This window comes from Salmo trutta, chromosome 28, assembly GCF_901001165.1.
Source record: "Salmo trutta chromosome 28, fSalTru1.1, whole genome shotgun sequence".
Classification (NCBI taxonomy): Eukaryota; Metazoa; Chordata; class Actinopteri; order Salmoniformes; family Salmonidae; genus Salmo; species Salmo trutta.
The window spans coordinates 9,780,681-9,806,569 of record NC_042984.1 but is presented as its reverse complement, the minus strand read 5'-3'; the positions used below and the strand labels follow the sequence as shown (position 1 = coordinate 9,806,569).

The 25,889-nt window shown below is 41.9% G+C and overlaps 2 protein-coding genes across 6 annotated transcripts in view; one reads left to right on the top strand and one right to left on the bottom strand.

The window, feature by feature from the left end:
- LOC115165429 (copine-9) overlaps nt 1-1,934 on the bottom strand; it is a 69,695-nt gene extending 67,761 nt beyond the window's left edge. For 4 of the 5 annotated variants that reach the window (XM_029718524.1, XM_029718526.1, XM_029718525.1 and 1 more), the window contains exon 1: nt 1,602-1,934. In XM_029718524.1, the coding sequence (XP_029574384.1) occupies nt 1,602-1,681 (80 nt within the window). In that variant the 5' untranslated portion in view covers nt 1,682-1,934. The remainder of the gene's footprint in view (nt 1-1,601) is intronic. The other variant, XM_029718529.1, reaches the window with a different exon arrangement.
- Nucleotides 1,935-15,437: 13,503 nt separating this feature from the next.
- Nucleotides 15,438-15,965, top strand: LOC115166463 (putative uncharacterized protein FLJ45035). Its single transcript, XM_029720363.1, has one exon. It carries the CDS (start codon nt 15,438-15,440, stop codon nt 15,963-15,965), a length of 528 nt encoding a protein of 175 aa, XP_029576223.1.
- Nucleotides 15,966-25,889: the final 9,924 nt, after the last annotated feature.

Sequence of the window (25,889 nt, the reverse complement as noted above, 5' to 3'; positions counted from 1 at the left end):
ATTTGCCCCACAGCTGGTATGTTTTCCAAAGGTCTTCCTTTTAGGTTGGCAGTTTGCCAGGTGCAAAAAACACATAAAGGAAATGGGTTGTAGAGAGGCAGACAAATTAAATCAATGCTGTGCCTGATTGTGTATTCTCCTAGCAATGTTCTATTAGATATGATAAGAGGAGACGTTGCAGATGTGTCTCACAGAGAACGATCCTCTTGTTTCCAAGCATGGAAGAAATCCAAAATTAAGGTTTAGTAATCCCCTAGGAGGCACCAGCAGCCGATCCATTCATTATTCAGGGTCAGGGAGGATTATTGTTTGGTGCCAGCGGTGGCTGGGGTTGTGACCATGGATTTCTGACCATCAGAGACCATTTTTTTTAGTACAGACAACACAAAGACCACTCAGCCAATAGTGTATAATCGCACAGCATATGAGGAAATGTTCTTAATTCGCTCTCCAACAGAGAAACTGACAGCCACCACAATCCCAGATCCACATTCTCAATTTTGATCAACAAATGTGAGACTTGAAATACAACCGCAGTATGACGTTCTCTGTGTATATCAGATATGAGGAATGTAACCTGGCCAGTAGGATGAGTTGCTACAGGTTAGTGACAGGGGCCTCAGGGACCATTGAACAGCCTGAAGGGACAATACAGTATAGATACCTGTGAATAGTCTACATCTCTTTTTCATGTAGAATATAGACTTGAAGTGTTAGAGGCCCCTTGTAAACTCCAGTTAGTTTGTCATATGTCAGATATGTTGTGAAACCTTCATACGTGCTGTTGGTTTTGTACAGTAGTACCGTAGGTTACGCAACATCAACATTTCTGTCTCAGTGTGATTCGCCATGTCCGAAAACAAACACGTACTGCTGTGGAAAACACTGGAATGGCTGAGACCTAGAGAGCTGAACATTTTTCACATTTTGTCTCCCAAAAACAGTCAGTCCATTTGTTTCCTGAGCGATAACATACTGTACTGTCCTGTATAGATCATATTGGACCTGCAATTGTATGAATTTATTTCTAAATCGATTGCCATGTTAAATAACCCACCAATTTCAGATTATATACAGTGCCAGGACATTTATGGAGGACATAATGGCAGAAATGGTCATGAAGAGTAGCCAAGCTCTACTGTAGTTATGGTTTTAGGCTATACCTGCTCGAGGTGATTCATCAACGGCCACACCACAACATTTTACAGTCTTGGTGCCTGGCACCTCTATCACTGTTGACTACACAGGGTTGATGTACAGTCGGTCACATCTTGGCACACCTTCGAAGGTGTATCAGGAAAGAGGTTAATAAGTATGCACGAGGTGAAACAATAGTTTTATCATATTTCTACTGTATGCTTGAGATTCTAAAAATGTTAGAATGTTGACTAAATTAAGAGAAATATCTAACTTGGTATGCAAACTTAAGTAACTTGTTAACACAGAAAATGTGCTCTAAATAATGACAATCAAATAATGATAATCAAATATTAGCACACATCTCATCTACATGTTGTGAAATAATTTCAATACAAGACCTTTCACTTTATAGAAGTCGTCTTCCTGTAGTTTTACATTTCATCATACATTCATGACCTTACCTGCATGACACGGTAACTTCTATTTTAGTAGCAGGAACGATGTTGTTCAGCGGATCGAACTCCCCGATTGATGCCATCATCGCGACTCTGAAGTTGATCTCTTTAAATTTGCACGTGTCAAGCTATTCTGGTGAAATATCTCAAGAATATTATCGACCATTAAAAACTTAAAACAGACCACAAGTTAGCGGTAGAGACATATCTGTCTTGATTGAGTTTTGGAAAGAAGCGCGTCGTAGATTAAAATACATTGCATTGGAGAGAAAAGAAATGTATCCTTTATGCCACCGTGTAGTTAGAGGAGAACTGAAGCGCGTGCCTCTTGGTACCGATGGATTCCCTTCAATTTATATTCTTCCAGTGCTTTCGACAGGTGGTGTTAGAATCACGGTATGCACTTTTGCTGAAGGTATTTCTTTGGCAAATATTGTATTATTTGTTTCTTTCGCTGATAACATTTCAACCTTGAATGCGTTTGTTTATTTGATATATTTATTGTTTCACACATTTTAATATTATTGCATTGATTGACACGAACAGACAGTCGTCATTGTATCCTGTATAATTAAGCAACAAAGGCATAGTCAAATGTTGGTTATTTTTGTCCTGGATACAGAACTAAAATAAGTCTAATTATGAAACACATTTGTTCATCTGAGAACTTATTATTTAGTAGCTTGAATTATTTATAATTTCCCTCCACCAAAACAGGGCCACCTAGTCTGTGTTTATACAGGCAGCCCGGTTCTGATCTTTTTCCCACTAATTGGTCTTTTGACCATTCACATCAGATCTTTTCACATCAGATCCTTTACAGAGCTGATCTGGTTGTCAAAAGACCAACTAGTGAGAGAAAAACTATCAGAATTGGGCTGCCTGTGTAAATGTGGCCCCAGTAATGCAGACTGTGCGTTTCCCCACTGGGCACACACTGGTTGAATCAATGTTGTTTCCACATCATTTCAATGAAATTAGGTTGAACCAATGTGAAATAGACGTTGAATAGATGTCGGTGCCCAGTGGGTTGTTTGTATAGGGTTAGGGTTAGTGTTCACTCACGGCCATATCTCCATGTTACAGTGCGTGTTTACCTAAGACAGACAGAAGACACACGAAAGACAGAGGCAACTACCTGTGCTAATTAGCTATCTAGCATGCTCCAAACACCTGTTAAAACAGCCTATAGTAAATGTTTATTTTGCATTTGTGAAATGATTTTGATGTGATATGAAAGTATGTTTCTAGAACCATATCACAATTGAGAATCGATTCACGTTTAGATGGAGTATTTGGCTGTTTTGACTCCCAGAGCCAGTCTACTTCTGAAAATAACATCCCGCTGTGCACACACTGGTTCAATCAATGTTGTTTCCACGTCATTTCAACAAATTTTAGTTGAACCAACGTGGAATAGACGTTGAATTGACGTCTGTGCCCAGTGGGATATAAAGTCATTGGACCTTGAGGATTAACGGAAGGCTTGCCTACACTCCTTAAGAGTGCATTCTTGGGCTAAGGCAACCTAGTCTCAGAGGTAGTTAGAGTTATGGATCACAGTGGAATTTACTATAATCATGTTTGCCTTTTTTTCTGCTCACACTAAATCCTTGATAAGCAAATACATAAACATGTCTCAGTAAGACGGGTTTAATTGAATCCAGCCACTTTTTTGACAGTGGGTTGTTTTTATAATCGGGTAAGATTGCCTCAGGGACAACAAACGTTAGAATGGAAACCCACCCTACTTGACTTGGGTTGCATTATGCTAAGTAAACTGACACTGGGAGGGGATGGAACTTGAACTGAGAGACGATGACTGGCAGAGAGACGGCCCAGTTGTGTGTGTTCTGTTCTTACCACATCCTTTGCCCCAAGGGAACCCAAAGGGAAGGTTTGAGGATGAAGGTAAAGGGAAGATTTGAGGATGAAGTTAAAGGGAAGATTTGAGGGTGAAGTTAAAGGGAAGATTTGAGGGTGAAGTTAAAGGGAAGATTTGAGGGTGAAGTTAAAGGGAAGATTTGAGGGTGAAAATAAAGGGTAAGTCTGAGGATGAAGGTAAAGGGAAGATTTGAGGGTGAAAATAAAGGGTAAGTCTGAGGATGAAGGTAAAGGGAAGATTTGAGGGTGAAAATAAAGGGTAAGTCTGAGGATGAAGGTAAAGGGAAGATTTGAGGGTGAAGTTAAAGGGTAAGTCTGAGGATGAAGGTAAAGGGAAGGTTTGAAGATGAAAGTAAAAGGAAGTATTTTTTACCTTTATTTAACTAGGCAAGTTAGTTAAGAACAAATTATTATTTTCAATGACAGCCTAGGAACAGTGGGTTAACTGCCTTGTTCAGTGGTAGAACAACAGATTTTTACCTTGTTAGCTCAGGGATTTGATCTTGCAACCTTTTGGTTATTAGTCCAATGCTCTAACCACTAGGATACCTGCCGCCCCAGCTGAAATGGGTTTTGAGGATGAAGGTAAAGGGAAGGTTTGAGGATGAAAATAAATGGTAAGTCTCAGGATTATTTTTTTAACTAGGCAAGTCAGTTAAGAAGAAATTCTTATTTACAATGACTGCCTACCGGGGAACAGTGGGTTAACTGCCTTGTTCAGGGGCAGAACGACAGATTGTTATCAGTGTCAGCTCGGGGATTCAATCCAGCAACTCTTTTGGTTACTGGCCCAGCGCTCTAAACACTAGGCTACCTGCCACCTCAAAGAAAAAGATAAAGGGAAGGTTTGAGGATGAAGGTAAAGGTTTCCAGATCGCTGGCTGCAGGAGGGGGAAAAACAAATCACATCCATCATTAGAGAGGATGCGTTTCCCTGTATGAGTTATTTCTTTTGAAAGTAGCAGAGTGTTCAAACAAGGAACACGAAAACAATTTAGTTCTCACTTAATCAATTACAGAGAGATGTAGTGCGCAGTGTTGTTGAGATGATTCACTGCTACAAGCAATCAGACAGACATAATCAATTAGACCTTACTAAAATAGGAGACTGAAGATAAACCTCGGACCACCCGGACCCATTTAATGACATACACAAACAAGAGGACATATTGTTGTATTGAATAGAATAATAATACACTCCCTCATCCTTAGTCCACTTCAGCTCTAATTGACAGTGAATGTGATGGTATCTTTGCTCCGGTCGCTGACGTGAACAAATGAAGACGGATAGATGTTATTTATACCTGCTGGCTGTGTGCATATTTCTGGAGGCACACTCAATTTGGCAGCTGATCATGCAAAAATTGAAATTCTTCACGCCAAAAAAATTAACTGAAGGAGAGAGAGAGAGAGAGAGTAGGGTAGTAAAAGAGGGAGAGGACATAGTTACCTGCCCATTTTCCACTTTTCCATTTTTTTGGGAGCCTCTATATCTTGCAGGGTGACAGAATGATAAACTCTGCTTTGGCCTCACTGGCTACATCTATCTGCTGGGACATTTAATTGTCCTCCGGGTGGATTCCTGTTTAGTTTTCCTCTCACAGACCAGGGGCTAGCAAGGGAAGAGAAAACCCAGGCGTTGAAAGTTATTGTCAGTACACCTGCAAACAAAGGGCTGGTGGGGTTCTTATACCCTTGAGATGCCAGTGCACCAGCTAGTTCTTAGTCCTGACAGAGGAGGTAAACAATGTTCCACAGTGGCCTAATTCCCTATCAACCCTGCAGGGAGAAAGACTATCCCTGGTCCTTATTGTCCTCATCATCCTGTGCACTCTTGCAATGAAACCGCATCCATAACAGAAGTCTTGCTGGAGTCAAATGATATCATACTGGCTACATGGGCAGTTGTCAGCACAGAGAATAGCCTGGAGCGCTCATCAGTTAAAGTCACTATTCATCATGTTATATCATATATCTGTTCCCAAACACCAACCCACAGATGTTTTAGGGCTTCAACCCAGCTAAATGTCTAGTACCGATTAGACCAGTTTGGATGTTCAAAATAGGGCACTCCACTACAATCTCCACAGGGTAGATACTGAAGTACACACACACACACACACACCCACACACACTCCCACCCACCCACACACACCCACACACACACACCCACACACACACACACACCCACACACACTCCCACCCACACACACCCCCCCCCCCCCACACACACACACACACACACACACACGCACACACACACACGCACACACACACACACACACACACAAGGTAAGGTGCAATCAGGCATGAAGTGTATAATGAGCAGGACTGAGATAGAGAGTGGAGCTTGTGAGTCAGAATTAATGAAGCAATGTACAAATGCACTGGGTTCTGTTGGCTGCACTGGGTTCTATTGGCTGCACTGGGTTCTGTTGGCTGCACTGGGTTCTGTTGGCTGCACTGGGTTCTGTTGGCTGCACTGGGTTCTATTGGCTGCACTATGTTCTGTTCGCTGCACTGGGTTCTGTTGGCTGCACTATGTTCTGTTGGCTGCACTGAGTTCTGTTGGCTGCACTGAGTTCTGTTGGCTGCACTATGTTCTGTTGGCTGCACTGAGTTCTGTTGGCTGCACTGAGTTCTGTTGGCTGCACTATGTTCTGTTGGCTGCACTGAGTTCTGTTGGCTGCACTGGGTTCTGTTGGCTGCACTATGTTCTGTTGGCTGCACTATGTTCTGTTGGCTGCACTATGTTCTGTTGGCTGCACTGAGTTCTGTTGGCTGCACTGGGTTCTGTTGGCTGCACTATGTTCTGTTGGCTGCACTGAGTTCTGTTGGCTGCACTGGGTTCTGTTGGCTGCACTGGGTTCTGTTGGCTGCACTGAGTTCTATTGGCTGCACTATGTTCTATTGGCTGCACTATGTTCTGTTGGCTGCACTGGGTTCTGTTGGCTGCACTGAGTTCTATTGGCTGCACTATGTTCTATTGGCTGCACTGGGTTCTGTTGGCTGCACTATGTTCTGTTGGCTGCACTATGTTCTGTTGGCTGCACTGAGTTCTGTTGGCTGCACTGGGTTCTGTTGGCTGCACTGGGTTCTGTTGGCTGCACTGAGTTCTATTGGCTGCACTATGTTCTATTGGCTGCACTATGTTCTGTTGGCTGCACTGGGTTCTGTTGGCTGCACTGAGTTCTATTGGCTGCACTATGTTCTATTGGCTGCACTGGGTTCTATTGGCTGCACTATGTTCTATTGGCTGCACTGGGTTCTATTGGCTGCACTATGTTCTATTGGCTGCACTATGTTCTATTGGCTGCACTGGGTTCTGTTGGCTGCACTGGGTTCTGTTGGCTGCACTATGTTCTGTTGGCTGCACTGGGTTCTATTGGCTGCACTGGGTTCTATTGGCTGCACTATGTTCTATTGGCTGCACTGGGTTCTATTGGCTGCACTATGTTCTATTGGCTGCACTGGGTTCTGTTGGCTGCACTGGGTTCTGTTGGCTGCACTATGTTCTGTTGGCTGCACTGGGTTCTATTGGCTGCACTGGGTTCTATTGGCTGCACTATGTTCTGTTGGCTGCACTGGGTTCTATTGGCTGCACTGGGTTCTATTGGCTGCACTGGGTTCTATTGGCTGCACTGAGTTCTATTGGCTGCACTGGGTTCTGTTGGCTGCACTGAGTTCTATTGGCTGCACTGAGTTCTGTTGGCTGCACTGAGTTCTATTGGCTGCACTGGGTTCTGTTGGCTGTACTAGGTTCTATTGGCTGCACTGGGTTCTGTTGGCTGTACTAGGTTCTATTGGCTGCACTGGGTTCTGTTGGCTGCACTGGGTTCTATTGGCTGCACTGGGTTCTATTGGCTGCACTAGGTTCTATTGGCTGCACTGGGTTCTGTTGGCTGCACTGGGTTCTATTGGCTGCACTGGGTTCTATTGGCTGCACTGGGTTCTATTGGCTGCACTGAGTTCTATTGGCTGCACTGGGTTCTATTGGCTGCACTGGGTTCTATTGGCTGCACTGGGTTCTATTGGCTGCACTGAGTTCTATTGGCTGCACTGGGTTCTGTTGGCTGCACTGAGTTCTATTGGCTGCACTGAGTTCTGTTGGCTGCACTGAGTTCTATTGGCTGCACTGGGTTCTGTTGGCTGTACTAGGTTCTATTGGCTGCACTGGGTTCTGTTGGCTGCACTGGGTTCTGTTGGCTGCACTGGGTTCTTTTGGCTGCACTGGGTTCTGTTGGCTGCACTGGGTTCTATTGGCTGCACTGGGTTCTGTTGGCTGCACTGGGTTCTATTGGCTGCACTGGGTTCTGTTGGCTGCACTGGGTTCTGTTGGCTGCACTGGGTTCTATTGGCTGCACTGGGTTCTATTGGCTGCACTGGGTTCTGTTGGCTGCACTGGGTTCTATTGGCTGCACTGGGTTCTATTGGCTGCACTGGGTTCTGTTGGCTGCACTGGGTTCTGTTGGCTGCACTGGGTTCTATTGGCTGCACTGGGTTCTATTGGCTGCACTGGGTTCTGTTGGCTGCACTGGGTTCTATTGGCTGCACTGGGTTCTATTGGCTGCACTGGGTTCTGTTGGCTGCACTGAGTTCTATTGGCTGCACTGGGTTCTGTTGGCTGCACTGGGTTCTATTGGCTGCACTGGGTTCTATTGGCTGCACTGGGTTCTGTTGGCTGCACTGGGTTCTATTGGCTGCACTGGGTTCTGTTGGCTGCACTGGGTTCTGTTGGTGGGCGGGGGCCTTTCTGGCTTACTCTAGTTATTCCTAAGAGAGTGCCACCCCACTAGGCAAAAACTGGTTGCATCATCATAGTTTCCACATCATTTCAACAACAAATATTACGCTTTTCACCCAACTGTTAACCTAAATTCAATGACGCAGTGACATTTGTTGGTTGAATTCACGTTAGTTGACATCTCAACCAAATGTAAACCTAAATTAGACGTCGAAATTACATCTGTTCCCAAAGGGACAGGCACTCCCACACAGAACCTAGATTCCATAATCCTCTAACAACCGTGTCACCCCCACCCCCCCACCCCCATCACTGACAACATTGTGTGCGTTTAGCAAAGCAAAACTAGCACCGATTCCTAAATCAAGTGTCAATCCCACACACACCCACATTTTCAAGTATTCTATGGTGAAATAAGTTAGCAATTTATTGCATTACAGAATGATTTGATGCCATTCACAGCATGATACTGGAGTGTGAAACCTTTGATGGTATATCTATCTACAGTGCATTCAGAAAGTATTCAGACCTCTTACCTTTTTCCACATTTTGTTACGTTACAGCCTTATTCTAAAATGGATTACATTTTTAAAAATCATCATCAATCTACACACAATACCACATAATGACAAAGTGAAAGAGGTTTTTAGACATGTTTACAAATGTTTTAAAAATAAAAACAGAAATACCTTATTTGCATAAGTATTCAGACCATTTGCTATGAAACTCAAAATTGAGCTCAGGTGCATCCTGTTTCCATTCATCATCCTTGAGATGTTTCTGCAACTTGATTGAAGTCCACCTGTGGTAAATTCAATTGATTGGACATGATTTGGAAAGGCAGACACCTGTCTATATAAGGTCCCACAGTGGACAGTGCACGTCAGAGCAAAAACCAAGCCATGAGGTTGAAGGAATTGTCCGTGGAACTCCGAGACAGGATTGTGTCGGGGCACAGATCTGGGGAAGGGTACCAAAAAATGTCTGCAGCACTGAAGGTTCCAAAGAACACGATGGCCTCCATCATTCTTAAATGGAAGAAGTTTGGAACCACCAAGACTCTTCCTACAGCTGGCCGCCCGGCCAAACGGAGCAATTGGGGGAGAAGGGCCTTGGTCAGGGAGGTGACCAAGAACCCGATGATCACTCTGACAGAGCTCCAGAGTTCCTCTGTGGAGATGGGAGAACCTTCCAGAAGGACAACCATCTCTGCAGCACTCCACTAATCAAGCCTTTATGGTAGAGTGGCCAGACGGAAGCCACAACTCAGTAAAAGGCACGTGACAGCCCGTTGGAATTTGCCAAAAGGCACCTAAAGGACTCTCAGACCATGAGAAACAAGATTCTCTGGTCTGATGAAACCAAGATTGAACTCTTTGGCCCGAATGCCAAGCGTCACGTCTGGAGGAAACCTGGCACCATCCCTACGGTGAAGCATGGTGGTGCCAGCATCATCCTGTACGGATGCTTTTCAGCGGCAGGGACTGGGAGACTAGTCAGAATCGAAGGAAAGATGAACGGAGCAAAGTACAGAAATATTTTGATGAAAACCTGCTCCAGAGTGTTCAGGACCTCAGACTGGGGTCCTCCAACAGGACAACGACCCTAATCACACAGCCAAGACAACGCAGGAGTGGCTTTGGGACAAGTCTCTGAATTTCCTTGAGTTGGTCCAGCCAGAGCCCAGACATGAACCTGATCAAACATCACTGGGGAGGCCTGAAAATAACTGTGCAGCGATGCTCCACATCCAACCTGACAGAGTTTGAGAGGATCTGCAGCGAAGAATGGGAGAAATTCTCCAAATACACGTGTGCCAAGCTTGTAGCATCATACCCAAGAAGACTCAAGGCTGTAATCGCTGCCAAAGGTGCTTCAACAAAGTACTGAGTTAAGGTTTTTATACATTTTTCAAGATTTTTCTAAAAAACAATTTTTGCTTTGTCATTATGGGGTATTGAGTGCAGATTTATGATTTAAGAAAAATGTAATCAAATTTAGAATAAGGCTGTAATGTAACAAAATGTGGAAAAAGTCAAGGTGTCTGAAAACTTTCCGAATGCACCGTATAATCAAATACTTTTTTTACATTGGTGTTCCATTCCATGCAAGCACTGCACATCTCTGGGGAGGAGTTCAGACAGCCCAGGGGTCTAGAAGATCTCAGATCTACTGTGGGTTGCTTATGAAGGCACCAGTTCTAGGGCACATAAGAGCTGGAGGGGACTGCATGGGAATGAGCCGACAAGACAAATCAAATAAAATCCAATTTTATTGCTCACATACACATGTTTAGCAGATGTTATTGCGAGTGTAGCGAAATGCTTGTGCTTCTAGTTCCGACAGTGCAGCAATATCTAACAAGTAATATCTAACAATTACACAACAACAATACACACAAATCTAAGTAAAGGAATAGAATAAGAATATATACATATAAATATGTGGATGACCAATGTCAGAGTGGCATAGGCTAAGATGCAATAGATAGTATAGAATACAGTATATGCATTTGAGATGAGTAATGCAAGATATGTAAACATTGTTAAAGTGGCATTATTAAAGTGACTAGTGCTCCATTTATTAAAGTGGCCAGTGATTTTAAGTCTGTATGAAGGCAGCAGCCTCTCTGTGCTAGTGATGGCTGTTTAACAGTCTGATGGCCTTGAGATAGAAGCTGTTTTTCAGTCTCTCAGTCCCAGCTTTGATGCACCTGTACTGACCTCAGCTTCTGGATGGTAGCGGGGTGAACAGGCAGTGTCTCGGGTGGTTGTTGTCCTTGAAGATCTTTTTGGCCTTCCTGTGACATTGGGTATTGTAGGTATCCTGCCCTAGTTTGCCCCCGGTGATGCGCACCCCCCCTCCTCCCACTTGGAGAGCCCTGCGGTTGAGGGCGGTGCAGTTGCCGTACCTGGCAGTGATACAGGATGCTCTCAATTGTGCATCTGTAAAAGTGTGTGAGGGTTTTAGGTGAAAGCCAACTTACTTCAGCCTCGTGAGGTTGAAGAGGTGCTGTTGCGCCTTCTTCCCCACACTGTCTGTGTGGGTGGACCATTTCAGTTTGTCCGTGATGTGTACGCCGAGGAACTTGAAACTTTCCACCTCCTCCACTGCTGTCCCGTCGATGTGGATAAGGGGGAGGGGTGCTCCCTTTGCTGTTTCCTGAAGTCCACAATCGTCTTCTTTGATTTGTTGACGTTGAGTGAGAGGTTAAATTCCTGACACCACACTCCGAGATGAAGTGATGGGGTAATAAACCACTTCTCCTCCCTTAAGGTGCCTAATCAAAAGCTCTCCACCCGTATCACCTATAGCACTCCCATGACTGCCTCCCCTCTACCCAGCACATTCCAAAGCCATCTGGCTCCTACAGATAACCATTCATTCTGATGTAAAAAAACAGTCTCTATCACTACTCATACTATAGTATTACTCCTGATGTATCATGTCACTAGTATAACAATGTTCCAAGTTTAACCCAGAATCTAACAGAGAGTACTATGGTGTTGACTGCTGAGCTGTAGTCAATGAACAGCATTCTTACATAGGTAATTCTCTTGTCCAGATGGGATAGGGAAGTGTGATGGTGATTGCATCGTCTGTGGACCTATTGGGGCGGTAAGCAAATTTAAGTGGGTCTAGGGTGACAGGTAAGGTGGAGGTGATATGATCCTTGACTAGTCTCTCAAAGCACTTGGCGATAGTCATTTAGTTCAGTTACCTTTGCATTCTTGGGTACAGGAACAATGGTGGCCATATTGAAGCATGTGGGGACAACAGACTGGGATAAGGAGAGATTGAATATATCCATAAACACACCAGCCAGCTGGTCTGAACATGCTCTGAAGACGCAGCTAGGGATGCCGTCTGGGCCGGCAGCCTTGCGAGGGTTAACACGTTTAAATGTCTTACTCACGTCGGCCAAGGAGAAGGAGAGCCCACAGTCCTTGGTAGCGGGCCACGTCGGTGGCACTGTATTATCCTCAAAGCGGTTAAAGAAGGTGTTTAGTTTGTCTTGGAGCAAGACGTCGGTGTCTGTGAAGTGGCTGGTTTTCCTTTTGTAGTTTTCCTTTTGTAAATCCTGCCACATGCATCTCGTGTCTGAGCCGTTGAATTGTGATTCCACTTTGTCTCTATACTCACATTTTGCTTGTTTGTATTCGGCCGTATTCCCAGTCACCTTTCCATGGTTAAATGCGGTGGTTCATGCTTTCAGTTTTACGCGAATGCCACCATCTATCCACGGTTTCTGGTTAGGGTAGGTTTTAATAGTCACAGTGGGTGCAACATCTCTTATACACTTCCTTATAATCTCACTCACCGAATCAGCTTTTCCGTTGATATTATTCTCTGAGGCTACCCAGAACATATACAAATACGTGTGATCAAAACAATCTTGAAGTGTGGATTCTGATTGGTCAGACCAGCGTTGAATAGTCCTTAGAATGGGTGCTACCTGTTTGAGTTTCTGCCTATAGGAAGGGAGGAGCAAAATGGAGTCGTGGTTAGATTTGCGAAAGGAGGGCGGGGGAGGTAATAGTAGTCCAGTGTTTTTCCAGCGCGAGTACTACATACAATATGATGATAGAATTTAGGTAGCCTTATTCTCAAATTAGCTTTGTTAAAGTCTCCAGCTACAATAAATGCAACCTCAGGATATATGGTTTCCAGTTTGCATAAAATCTCGTGAAGTTCTTTGAGGGCCGTTGTGGTATCGCTTTGAGGGGGGATATACACGGCTGTGACAATAAGGGAAGAGAATTCTCTTAGAATATAATACGGTCGGCATTTGATTGTGAGGAGTTCTAGGTCAGGTGAACAAAAGGACTTGAGTTCCTGTATGTTGTTACAATTACAACATGAGTCATTAATCATGAAACATACACCCCCGCCCTTCTTCTTCCCAGAGAGATGTGTATTTCTGTCGGTGCGACGCACCAAGAATCCAGGTGGCTCTACCGACTCCGACAGCATATCCAGAGAGAGCCATGTTTCTGTGAATCAGAGTATGTTACAATCCCTGATGTCTCTCTGGAAAGCAACCCTTGCCCTAATTTCGTCAACCTTGTTATCTAGGGACTGGACATTAGCGAGTAATATACTCAGAAGCGGTGGGTGGTGTGCGCGCCTCCAAAGCCTGACCAGAAGACCGCTCCGTCTACCTCTTCACCGGCGGCGTTGTTTTGGGTCGGCCTCTGGGATCAGTTCAAATGCCCTGGGTGGTGCGGACAAAGGATCCGCTTCGGGAAAGTTGTATTCCTGGATGTAGTGCTTGTCACGTCCTGACCAGTATAGAGTATATTTGGTTATTGTAGTTTGGTCAGGACGTGGCAGAGGGAAGTTGATGTATGTTTATGGGGTTTGTCACTGGTCTATGTCTGTGTTTCTATGTCTAGTTAATTGTGGTTGGACTCTCAATTGAAGGCAGGTGTGTTGAGTTGCCTTTGATTGGGAGTCCTATATAGTGGGGTGTGTTTGTCTTTGTGTTTCGTGGGTAGTTGTTTTTTGCACTGCTAGTTATAGCCTGTGAAACTGTCTCCTGTCGTGTTGTCTGCATTTGTTGTTTTTTCGTGATCAACGTGTTTAATAAACATGATGTTGAGCATCACAACCTGCTGCATATTGGTCCACGTTCTCCGACAGTGATTTCGCGATATCGTCAGAAGACGAGGATCGTGACAGTGCTGCTAAATTTACGTCGCTCTGATATCCAATAGTTCTTCCCGGCTGTATGTATTAACACTTAAGATTTTCTAGGCTAACAATGTAAGAAATAATACATGAAAAAACTAAATACGATTCTGATAGTGTGCTTACATCTTCAGATTCTGTATCACCAGCATCAACATCCTCACAGACAACACCTGGGCTCATATCCACAAAGCCTCTCAGAGTAGGATTGATGATCTAGGATCTGTCCATATAATCTTATTCATTATGTTTTAAAAGACTAAACTGATTCTAGATCAGAACTACTACTCTGTTATGCTTTGTGGATACGTGCCCTGGACTGGCAAAGTCAAACACAGGGATATCAAAGAATTACCATGGCTCCTTTAGGGCAAACTTAAAAATTCACTGTGATTTTGAGGAAAGTTGACAGTATATGATGCAGGCGTGTAACTTGCAGGGGAAGAGACAGGGCAATTTTACCCCCTCAATAATATACCATGATAAATTTGAGGGATTAGAAATTATTTTCCAACCATAGCTACTAGCTTCATCTGACTTTAAACTACACAGGTCTATTAAATTCCTCATTTTATGATTTGATCCACTCGCCGCCAATTATGCTTTTGGTTTGGCCCGGTCCTCAGAGGCCGTGGTTTGTGAAGGGAAAAAACGTTGTGCAAGGCTTGTAAGGAGAACGAAGCAATAGCTTCTGTCTTTCTCTCTCTCCTCTCTCTTCATAATAAACCTGTCATTCTGTGCGCTAACTTGTAACAAATAAAGAAGTAGTCACATTTAATTATTATATAGAAATTATATAGAAAATTATATAGAAAATAATGTTTTTCAAAGTGAGGATATGCGCATCTCGGTAACACTTTACTTGACACCCCGTGTCATAATATGTTATGACACAGTCATAACCACGTCATAATATGTCATAACATCTGACATTCTTGTCATAACCTGTCATAATATGGTCATAACACTGTCATGACCCTTATGTTTACACCTGTTGTGACATGTATTGTGTTATTTTATAGCTGGTTATGACACCAACATAACAGTGTCAAAACCCACAAGAAGTTTCCTTCGGTTTGAAAGTTTGTTTCTTAAATCTTTTGTTGTTGTTGTAATGAATTATTTACACTTTTTTTCATCATATTTTAAATAACTTACAGAAAATAGACTTTATGACACTGTCAAGAAGCATTATGACCATCATAAGCATTACGTACAGTACCCTTATGTCAGTCATCAGGCAAAAAGAGGGTGTCTTGTCCTGCTCCTGAAGTCTGCTCCTCATTCATCCTAGTGGTCAGAAACAGAACATTGGGGTAGGTGCATGTCTGACATCAATGTGTGCGCAATTACAATGATATTTTAATATGGTCAATAAACAGAAAATGTTTTATAACATAATCATACTGTTGACACGGAGGCTACGGTGTAATTGAATGTTTTGCCTTGTGTGGTAGGTTTTGGGGGTTTTGACACCCTTATGTAGGTGTGCAAGCCTGTTACTCTCCCCAGTCAGAGGCAGCATGTGTGTCTCACAGACTCTGACCAGCAGCATGCCTGTCTCACAGACTCTGACCAGCAGCATGCCTGTCTCACAGACTCTGACCAGCAGCATGCCTGTCTCACAGACTCTGACCAGCAGCATGCCTGTCTCACAGACTCTGACCAGCAGCATGCCTGTCTCACAGACTCTGACCAGCAGCATGCCTGTCTCACAGACTCTGACCAGCAGCATGCCTGTCTCACAGACTATGACCAGCAGCATGCCTGTCTCACAGACTCTGACCAGCAGCATGCCTGTCTCACAGACTCTGACCAGCAGCATGCCTGTCTCACAGACTCTGACCAGCAGCATGCCTGTCTCACAGACTCTGACCAGCAGCATGCCTGTCTCACAGACTATGACCAGCAGCATGCCTGTCTCACAGACTCTGACCAGCAGCATGCCTGTCTCACAGACTGACCAGCAGCATGCCTGTCTCACAGACTCTGACCAGCAGCATGCCTGTCTCACAGACTCTGACCAGCAGCATGCCTGTCTCACAGACTGACCAGCAGCATGCCTGTCTCACAGACTCTGACCAGCAACATGCCTGTCTCACAGACTATGACCAGCAGCATGCCTGTCTCACAGACTCTGACCAGCAGCATGCCTGTCTCACAGACTATGACCAGCAGCATGCCTGTCTCACAGACTCTGACCAGCAGCATGCCTGTCTCACAGACTGACCAGCAGCATGCCTGTCTCACAGACTCTGACCAGCAGCATGCCTGTCTCACAGACTATGACCAGCAGCATGCCTGTCTCACAGACTGACCAGCAGCATGCCTGTCTCACAAACTGACCAGCAGCATGCCTGTCTCACAGACTCTGACCAGCAGCATGCCTGTCTCACAGACTCTGAACAGCAGCAGCAACCTCTTATCCTTATTTACGTTTACAACAAAAAAATGTTGAGGGGGGTACTCCTCATGTTTATGCAACCTAATAATCATCCCCTAAGACTACTTCCAGAATCACCTTTATATTTTATTTTAATTTAGAAAATCGACTAAATAAATTGGCCCAGCCCAGTCTTCATATATAGGCAGGTATGTGACGTTTCACAACAGTAAGATGCTTTATTTTTCCTTCATAATTTATTTTGTCTTGATTTCAATATAGAAGGGAAACCAAATGTATTCTTATACCATATAGGAGTATTTTTGTGGGGAGGTTAGGGGACATGATGTTCCCCCATGATAAAAGGTTTGGGAAGCACTGGTCTAGCTAATGATTAGCAAAAATACAGATGGACAACCCCACGCTTCAGCCTATTTGTTTATAGCCACTGTTCTGCAAGAATCAGTTAGGCTACAGGTAATAATGTATATTGCTAAATAACACACCAGCCTGACAATACAGAACTAATGTTGTTAGGCTCATTTTTGGAGGGAAGAATTATATTTTAATGGTGTCCCTGTCATTGTATTATTTTTGGAGAAGAAAAGTCACCAAAACTGATCTCAGTACAAAAAAAAGTAATGCAACGTTCAATTAAAAGGAAACAGTTCTGAAGGACCAGTTTAAAAACGGGGAGGGGTTGTGGATTCAAAATGCACCACTGCCCTTCAAACAACCCTGTCACTCGTTGCTTCATACCACACCCCCCCAAACAGAGCAAATGTAGGCTACCTCAAAGTCTGTTCAAGAATGTTGAAAAATGTTTTGGGGAAAAGTGTCGCTCAGTACAAGCAGTTATGCAATGTAGCAAACGTTCAATCGAACTGAACACACCCCAGAACTGACTTTCTCATAGTCGTTCTACAAAAACAATTGGCAAGCGTGGTTACTTTCTGAACTGATACAGTTAGACCAACAGTTTAAAGAAATATGGAAATAATTGGTATTTCAGTTGTTGTTGGGATATATTGACCAAATACATCAGGAAAGTTTTGGATGTATTATCCCTTAGAAATTGACCAAAAACAAACATTTTACAGCTGTTCTATCTCCCAGGGGGGCATGTCCCTGGACCACCCCTAGAAGGGTGTTGACCCAGACCCCCAATATGAAACACAATGTTAGGCCCTTTGTATGAAACATTATTAGGATGGAAACAAACACTACCTGAAGCAGTATTTTCATGGCTGGTTTCCTGGTTTCAGAGCTAAAGGTCAGAAGTGATATGAGGAAAGAGGTTACTGCTCCATCAAACAGTAGAGCAATTCAAACAGATACTTTTTTACTGCAAAAATGTTTAATTGGACTTGTTACACTATATAAGGTTAGAGTTAGGGTTAGTGTTAGGGTTAATAGATACAGTTGAAGTCGGTAGTTTACATACACCTTAGCCAAATACATTTAAACTCAGTTTTTCACAACTCCTGACACTTCATCCTAGTAAAAATTCCCTGTCTAAGGTCAGTTAGGATCACCACTTTATTTTAAGAATGTGAAATGTCAGAATAATAGTAGAGAGAATTATTTTTTTCAGCTTTTATTTATTTAATCACATTCCCAGTGGGTCAGAAGTTTACATACACTCAATTAGTATTTGGTAGCATTGCCTTTAAATTGTTTAACTTGAGTCAAACGTTTCGGATAGCCTTCCACAAGCTTCCCACAATAAGATGGGTGAATTTTGGCCCATTCCTCCTGACAGAGCTGGTGTAACTAAGTCAGGTATGTAGGCCTCCACGCTTTTTCAGTTCTGCCCACAGATTTTCTATAGGATTGAGGTCAGGGCTTTGTGATGGCCACTCCAATACCTTGACATTGTTGTCCTTATTAAGCCATTTTACCACAACTTTGGAAGTATGCTTTAGGTCATTGTCCATTAGGTCATTGTCCCCATGTGCAGTTGCAAACTGTAGTCTGTCTTTTTTATGGCGGTTTTGGAGCAGTGGCTTCTTCCTTGCTGAGCGGCCTTTCAGGCTATGTCGATATAGGACTAGTTTTACTGTTGATATAGATACTTCTGTACCTGTTTCCACCAGCATCTTCACAAGGTCTTTTGCTGTTGTTCTGGGATTGATATGCACTTTTCGCACCAAAGTATGTTCATCTCTAGGAGACAGAACGTGTCTCCTTCCTGAGCGGTATGACGGCTGCGTGGTCCCATGGTGTTTATACTTGCGTACTATTGTTTGTACAGATGAACGTGGTACCTTCAGACATTTGGAAATTGCTCCCAAGGATAAACCAGACTTGTGGAGGTCTACACATTTTTTTCGGAGGTCTTGGTTAATTTCTTTAGATTTTCCCATGATGTCAAGCAAAGAGGCACTGAGTTTGAAGGTAGGCCTTGAAATACATCCACAGGTACACCTCCAATTGACTCAAATGACGTCAAATATCAGAAGCTTCTGAAGCCATGACATCATTTTCTGGAATTTTCCAAGCTGTTTAAAGGCACAGTCAACTTAGTGTATGTAAACTTCTGACCCATTGGAATTGTGATACAGTGAATGATAAGTGAAATAATCTGTCTGTAAATAATTGTTTGAAAAATTACTTGTGTCATGCACAAAGTAGATGTCCTAACTGACTTGCCAAAACTATAGTTTGTTAACAAGACATTTGTGGAGTGGTTGAAAAACGAGTTTTAATGACTCCAACCTAAGTGTATATAAACTTCCGACTTCAACTGTAGTTGAAATGTTACTGATAGTCTGTAGATAGTTTGTAGAGCAACTACAGATGGAATATCCAAATAGAGTGTTACCCACTTTTTTTCCATCAAGGAGTTGAGTCTAAAAGACACCTAAAAAATGGTTGTCTCTGGTCACAGTCTTCACACAACCGAGTTCCAGTGGTGTAAAGTAGCCTGATTTAGTAAAAATACTTTTAAGGTCCAATGCAACCGTTTTTACCTCAATATCAAATCATTTCTGGTTAACAATTAAGTACCTTCCTGTGATTGTTTTCAATAAAAAAAAATCTAAAATTAACAAAAATAGCTTCTTAGCAAAGATTCATTTTTCAACCAAGAATTTTCCTAGGACTGTCTAGGACTCGTCTCAGTGGGGAGGGAAGAACTGAAAACTAGCTGCTATTGGCTGAGAGGTTTGGTACTCTTTTTATTATTGGTCTATTAACTAATGTACTGCCTGTTGATGTCACCAGGCAGGCCAAAACTCCATTCCACCAAAATAGGCAGAAATTTAGCTGGTCTTTTCAAACAGCTCCTCCACTAAAAGGGCATTATCATTGTTTCACAATATTTCACAATATTAATCCAACCTCATAGTGTGTAAATAAATATAAATACTACACTGGGCCTTTCAAGTACTACTTAACCCCCTAAAGTCGATTGATGCACTTGTGCGACGATCTATGTTACATAACAAAAAAATCCCTATCAAAATCAGTCAGTTTAAGCTAGAGATATCTGTCTATATGCATTGGATGCGTATCAATCCAGCACATCCGCCAGGGTCTCACCCCCCATCTGCGGTGAAAGGTGGCAGAGCTGGAGCAGTGTTTGTCAGACCATAAGACATCTCGAAATTCTGTCTTCTCACAAAAACGGTTTGATGGTTACGACCCCCACAAGTGTCGGGCCTCGTCTGAAGGTAACCTGTACAGGTTTTTTTTTTTATGGAAGTATGAAGGTAGTTTTGTGCCTACCGAAAAAAAAGTGGTTAAATATGTGTAATTTTTTTTTATATATATCTCCTAGATTTAGGACAGACACTTCAAAACTTATGATACATTTTTTTACTTTCCATTTTGCCATTTATGAATTTGTTATTCAATGCGTTTCTATGGGCTTAGTATTGAAGGCCAAAGTCAATATTTTATCAAATAACGTCTAAGACTCTAAGGAATTAAGTCGTTTTTTGGGGTGTCTGTACTTTTCTTTACTATTTTACTTTTACTTTTACTCCACTATATTCCTAAAGAAAATATGTACTTTTTACTCCATACATTTTCCCTGACACCCAAAGGTACTTGTTACATTTTAGCAGGACAGGAAAATGGCCCATTACACACACTTATCAAAAGAACATGTGGTCTTCCCTACTGATCTGGTGGACCCACTTAAAGTGGTACTCCAGTCTCCTTTACACCTCATTTAACACCTGATTTACTTAACAAAATGGACATCTCAATAGGTGGTCCAGGTATGTTATGACATAGCACAAGTGGGGAGGGATCTTTACTCTTTTGTTCTCTGTTGCTCCTCAAGCAAGAGGGGAGAACGATGACATCACAAATTCTCATCAAACCAACTCCTTGAAGTGTGCAGTTGTGTCTAAAAAAATAATATGTACTTTACTCTGTTTGTACTTGGGATGTCGCTTTCCAACATTAAACGTTAAAACAACGCTGGAGGATGTCTTTAACACAAAGGTATTGTTTGTAATTGATGTCTTAGTGTTGAAGTGTGCCCATGGCTATCCCGTCAATAAATAAAAAACAAGGAAATCATGCTTTCTGGTGTACTTACTGATTTATAGCATTTACTTTTGATACTTAAGTATATTTTCACATTTAATATTAATTTTGATACTTAAGTATATTAAAAACCAGATACTTTGATACTTTTACGCAGTAGTATTTCACTTGGTGACTGACTTTTACTTGAGTCTACTAAGGTATCTTTATCTTTACTCAAGTATGACAATTTGGCACTTATTCTTCCACTGCCGAGTTGCTGATTTGGTTCTTTGTGCTGTGATTAGACAAATTGTTTCCAGACATGGCCTGAAATAGATGTAATGAAATACTGCCCCCTGGTGTTACTAAACAGAAGTGCCCCTTTTTTCTATATCTAGCAGACACAATATTCTTGCAGTTCCTTCTTCATCCAGCAGGAGGAAGCATATGATAAGACTGGTGTGAATTCACACAGAGGGAACCGTTGTTTCAGTTGTAGCTAATTGTAGAACGAAATATGTTGAGAATTAGTCCCTAGAGTAGCCACAGACCAGACAAACATAAAGCCACTCAAAAGGGTCAAGCATAACTGTGCACATACATATTAACACTAACATATACATATTAACACTAACACATATATATTAACACTAACACATACATATTAACACATTTTAGCACTAACATATACATATTAACACTAACACATACATATTAACACATATTAACACTAACACATACATATTAACACATATTAGCACTAACATATACATATTAACACATATTAACACTAACACATACATATTAACACATATTAACACTAACACATACATATTAACACTAACACATACATATTAACACTAAAACATACATATTAACACTAACATATACATATTAACACATATTAACACTAACACATACATATTAACACTAACATATACATATTAACACATATTAGCACTAACATATACATATTAACACATATTAACACAAACACAAACATATTAACAGATATTAACACTAACACATACATATTAACACTAACATATACATATTAACACTAACATATACATACTAACACTAACATATACATAATAACACATTTTAACACTAACATATACATATTAATAACACATACATATTAACACTAACACATACATATTAACACTAACACATACATAGTAACACTAACATATACATATTAACACATATTAACACATATTAACACTAACACATACATATTAACACTAACATATACATATTAACACTAACATATACATATTAACACTAACACATACATATTAACACTAACATATACATATTAACAGTAACACATACATATTAACACTAACATATACATATTAACACATATTAACACTAATACATACATATTAACACTAACATATACATATTAACACTAACACATACATATTAACATACATATTAACACTAACACATACATATTAACATACATATTAACACTAACACATACATATTAACACATATTAACACTAACACATACATATTTACACATATTAACACTAACACATACATATTTACATTTACATTTACATTTTAGTTATTTAGCAGACACTCTTATCCAGAGCGACTTACAGTGAATGCATACATTTCATACATTTTTTCTCCGTATTAACACATATTAACAATAATACATACATATTAACACTAACACATACACATATTAACACTAACACATACATATTAACACTAACACATAAATATTAACACTAACATACACATATTAACACATATTAACACTAACATATAGAAATTAACACATATTAACACTAACACATGAATATTACCACTAACACATACATATTAAAACATATTAACACTAACATATACATATTAACACTAACATATACATATTAACACATATTAGCACTAACATATACATATTAACACATATTAACACATAGTAACACTAACACATACATATTAACACTAACATATTAACACTAACATATACATATTAACACATATTAACACTAAGACATACATATTAACACTAACATATTAACACGAACATATACATATTAACACATATTAACACTAACACATACATATTAACACATATTAACACTACACATACATATTAACACTAACATATATATATTAACACTAACACATACATATTAACATTAACACATACACATATTAACACTAATATATTAACACTAACATATACATATTAACACATATTAACACTAATACATACATACTAACACATATTAACACTAACACATACATATTAACACTAACACATACACATATTAACACATATTAACACTAACACATACATACTAACACATATTAACACTAACACATACATATTAACACTAACATATATATAAACACTAACATATACATATTATTTAACACTAACACTAGACAGAAACCTGAGCACAACACACAGATGTACACTCTGTGGCATAGAAACACAAGTGGGTGTTGCAGTTGCATCTCTCGGTGCATGCTGAGCACAGAAATAGTAACAACCTATGTGAAGGCTGAATGTATCCCACCACTGTATGTGTCTGTGAAGGCTGAATGCATCCCACCACTGTATGTGTCTGTGAAGGCTGAATGCATCCCACCACTGTATGTGTCTGTGAAAGCTGAAGGAATCCCACCACTGTATGTGTCTGTGAAGGCTGAAGGCATCCCACCACTGTATGTGTCTGTGAAGGCTGAAGGCATCCCACCACTGTATGTGTCTGTGAAGGCTGAAGGCATCCCACCACTGAATGTGTCTGTGAAGGCTGAAGGCTGAAAGCTGAAGGCATCCCACCACTGTATGTATCTGTGAAGGCTGAAGGTATCCCTCTACTGTATGTGTCTGTGAAGGCTGAAGGCATCCCACCACTGAATGTGTCTGTGAAGGCTGGAGGCTGAAGGCATCCCATCACTGTATGTGTCTGTAAAGGCTAGAGGCTGAAGGCATCTCACCACTGTATGTATCTGTGAAGGCTGAAGGCATCCCACCACTGTATGTATCTGTGAAGGCTGAAGGCATCCCACCACTGTATGTCTGTGAAGGCAGAAGGCATCCCACTACTGTATGTGTCTGTGAAGGCTGCAATGCATCCCACCACTGAATGTGTCTGTGAAGGCTGGAGGCTGAAGGAATCCCACCACTGTATGTGTCTGTGAAGGCTGAGGGCATCCCACCACTGTATGTGTCTGTGAAGGCTGAAAGCATCCCACCTCTGTATGTGTCTGTGAAGGCTGAAGGCATCCCACCACTGAATGTGTCTGTGAAGGCTGAAGGCTGAAAGCTGAAGGCATCCCACCACTGTATGTATCTGTGAAGGCTGAAGGTATCCCTCTACTGTATGTGTCTGTGAAGACTAAAGGCATCCCACCACTGAATGTGTCTGTGAAGGCTGGAGGCTGAAGGCATCCCATCACTGTATGTGTCTGTAAAGGCTAGAGGCTGAAGGCATCTCACCACTGTATGTATCTGTGAAGGCTGAAGGCATCCCACCACTGTTTGTATCTGTGAAGGCTGAAGGCATCCCACCACTGTATGTATCTGTGAAGGCTGAAGGCATCCCACCACTGTATGTCTGTGAAGGCAGAAGGCATCCCACTACTGTATGTGTCTGTGAAGGCTGCAATGCATCCCACCACTGAATGTGTCTGTGAAGGCTGGAGGCTGAAGGAATCCCACCACTGTATGTGTCTGTGAAGGCTGAGGGCATCCCACCACTGTATGTGTCTGTGAAGGCTGAAAGCATCCCACCTCTGTATGTGTCTGTGAAGGCTGAAGGCATCCCACCACTGAATGTGTCTGTGAAGGCTGAAGGCTGAAAGCTGAAGGCATCCCACCACTGTATGTATCTGTGAAGGCTGAAGGTATCCCTCTACTGTATGTGTCTGGATAAGAGCGTCTGCTAAATGACTTAAATGTAATGTAAATGTGTCTGTGAAGACTAAAGGCATCCCACCACTGAATGTGTCTGTGAAGGCTGGAGGCTGAAGGCATCCCACCACTGTATGTATCTGTGAAGGTGAAGGCATCCCACCACTGTTTGTATCTGTGAAGGCTGAAGGCATCCCACCACTGTATGTATCTGTGAAGGCTGAAGGCATCCCACCACTGTATGTCTGTGAAGGCAGAAGGCATCCCACCACTGTATGTGTCTGTGAAGGCTGAAGGCATCCCACCACTGTATGTATCCTGCTCTTATGTCAACTGCTGCAATGCATGCCTCTCTCAAACTGGCTGTGCTGCATCATGCTGGAAACTCCCCTGCTGTTCCCCAGTGTGTGTGTGTGTGTGTGTGTGTGTGTGTGTGTGTGTGTGTGTGTGTGTGTGTGTGTGTGTGTGTGTGTGTGTGTGTGTGTGTGTGTGTGTGTGTGTGTGTGTGTGTGTGTGTATGTCAGACAACATGGTGGGGGTGCAGTGGAACTCCATTGGCTATGTCCTGTTTGTTTGTTAAACCATGTGGATAAAACGTGTGTGCAGCCTCAGGTGGAGGCCTCTGACCGATTTTAGACGTTCTAGGCTTTTCCTAATGCACAGATCATTCTGGTCCTCCTGTGATTCTCTTATCAACATATAGGAAGCATGCCTCCATTCGTAAAACAATGTGTAGGCCTACTGAGGCATGACCTCTTGTTCTAGATATTCATGGGAATGGCAGGGACAGATTAATTTTCCGGGGCACCGATGATGTGGATCTCGATTAAGGCAGCCCCCCACCCCCACCTCTCTGATTCAGTGGTTGGGTTAAATGACACATTTCAGTTGAATGCATTCAGTTGTACAACTGACTAGGTTATCCCCCTTTCCCTAACAATACTTAACAAGATTCAAACAACATATTAAATCCAACCACTTCCCATTCTACTTGCTGATGAACACCTGACAATGGATCGTCATGATTACCATCACTAGAAAAATACATATTCTGTCTTCTGTAGTCCGGCCTATGTCTAATCAAAAATGGTCAACCTAAAACTGAAATAAAATACAATTACGTTTATTTCTGCATACTAACAACGTTACAATTATATTAAAATAATAAGTAGGAGTGGGGAATGTTTTTCATGCAAATCCATATATTGTGCGGTACAGTGC

Bases quoted from the DNA above. Each gene is read 5' to 3' on its own strand.
- LOC115166463 (XM_029720363.1), top strand. From the start codon at position 15,438: ATGTGTGTCTCACAGACTCTGACCAGCAGCATGCCTGTCTCACAGACT.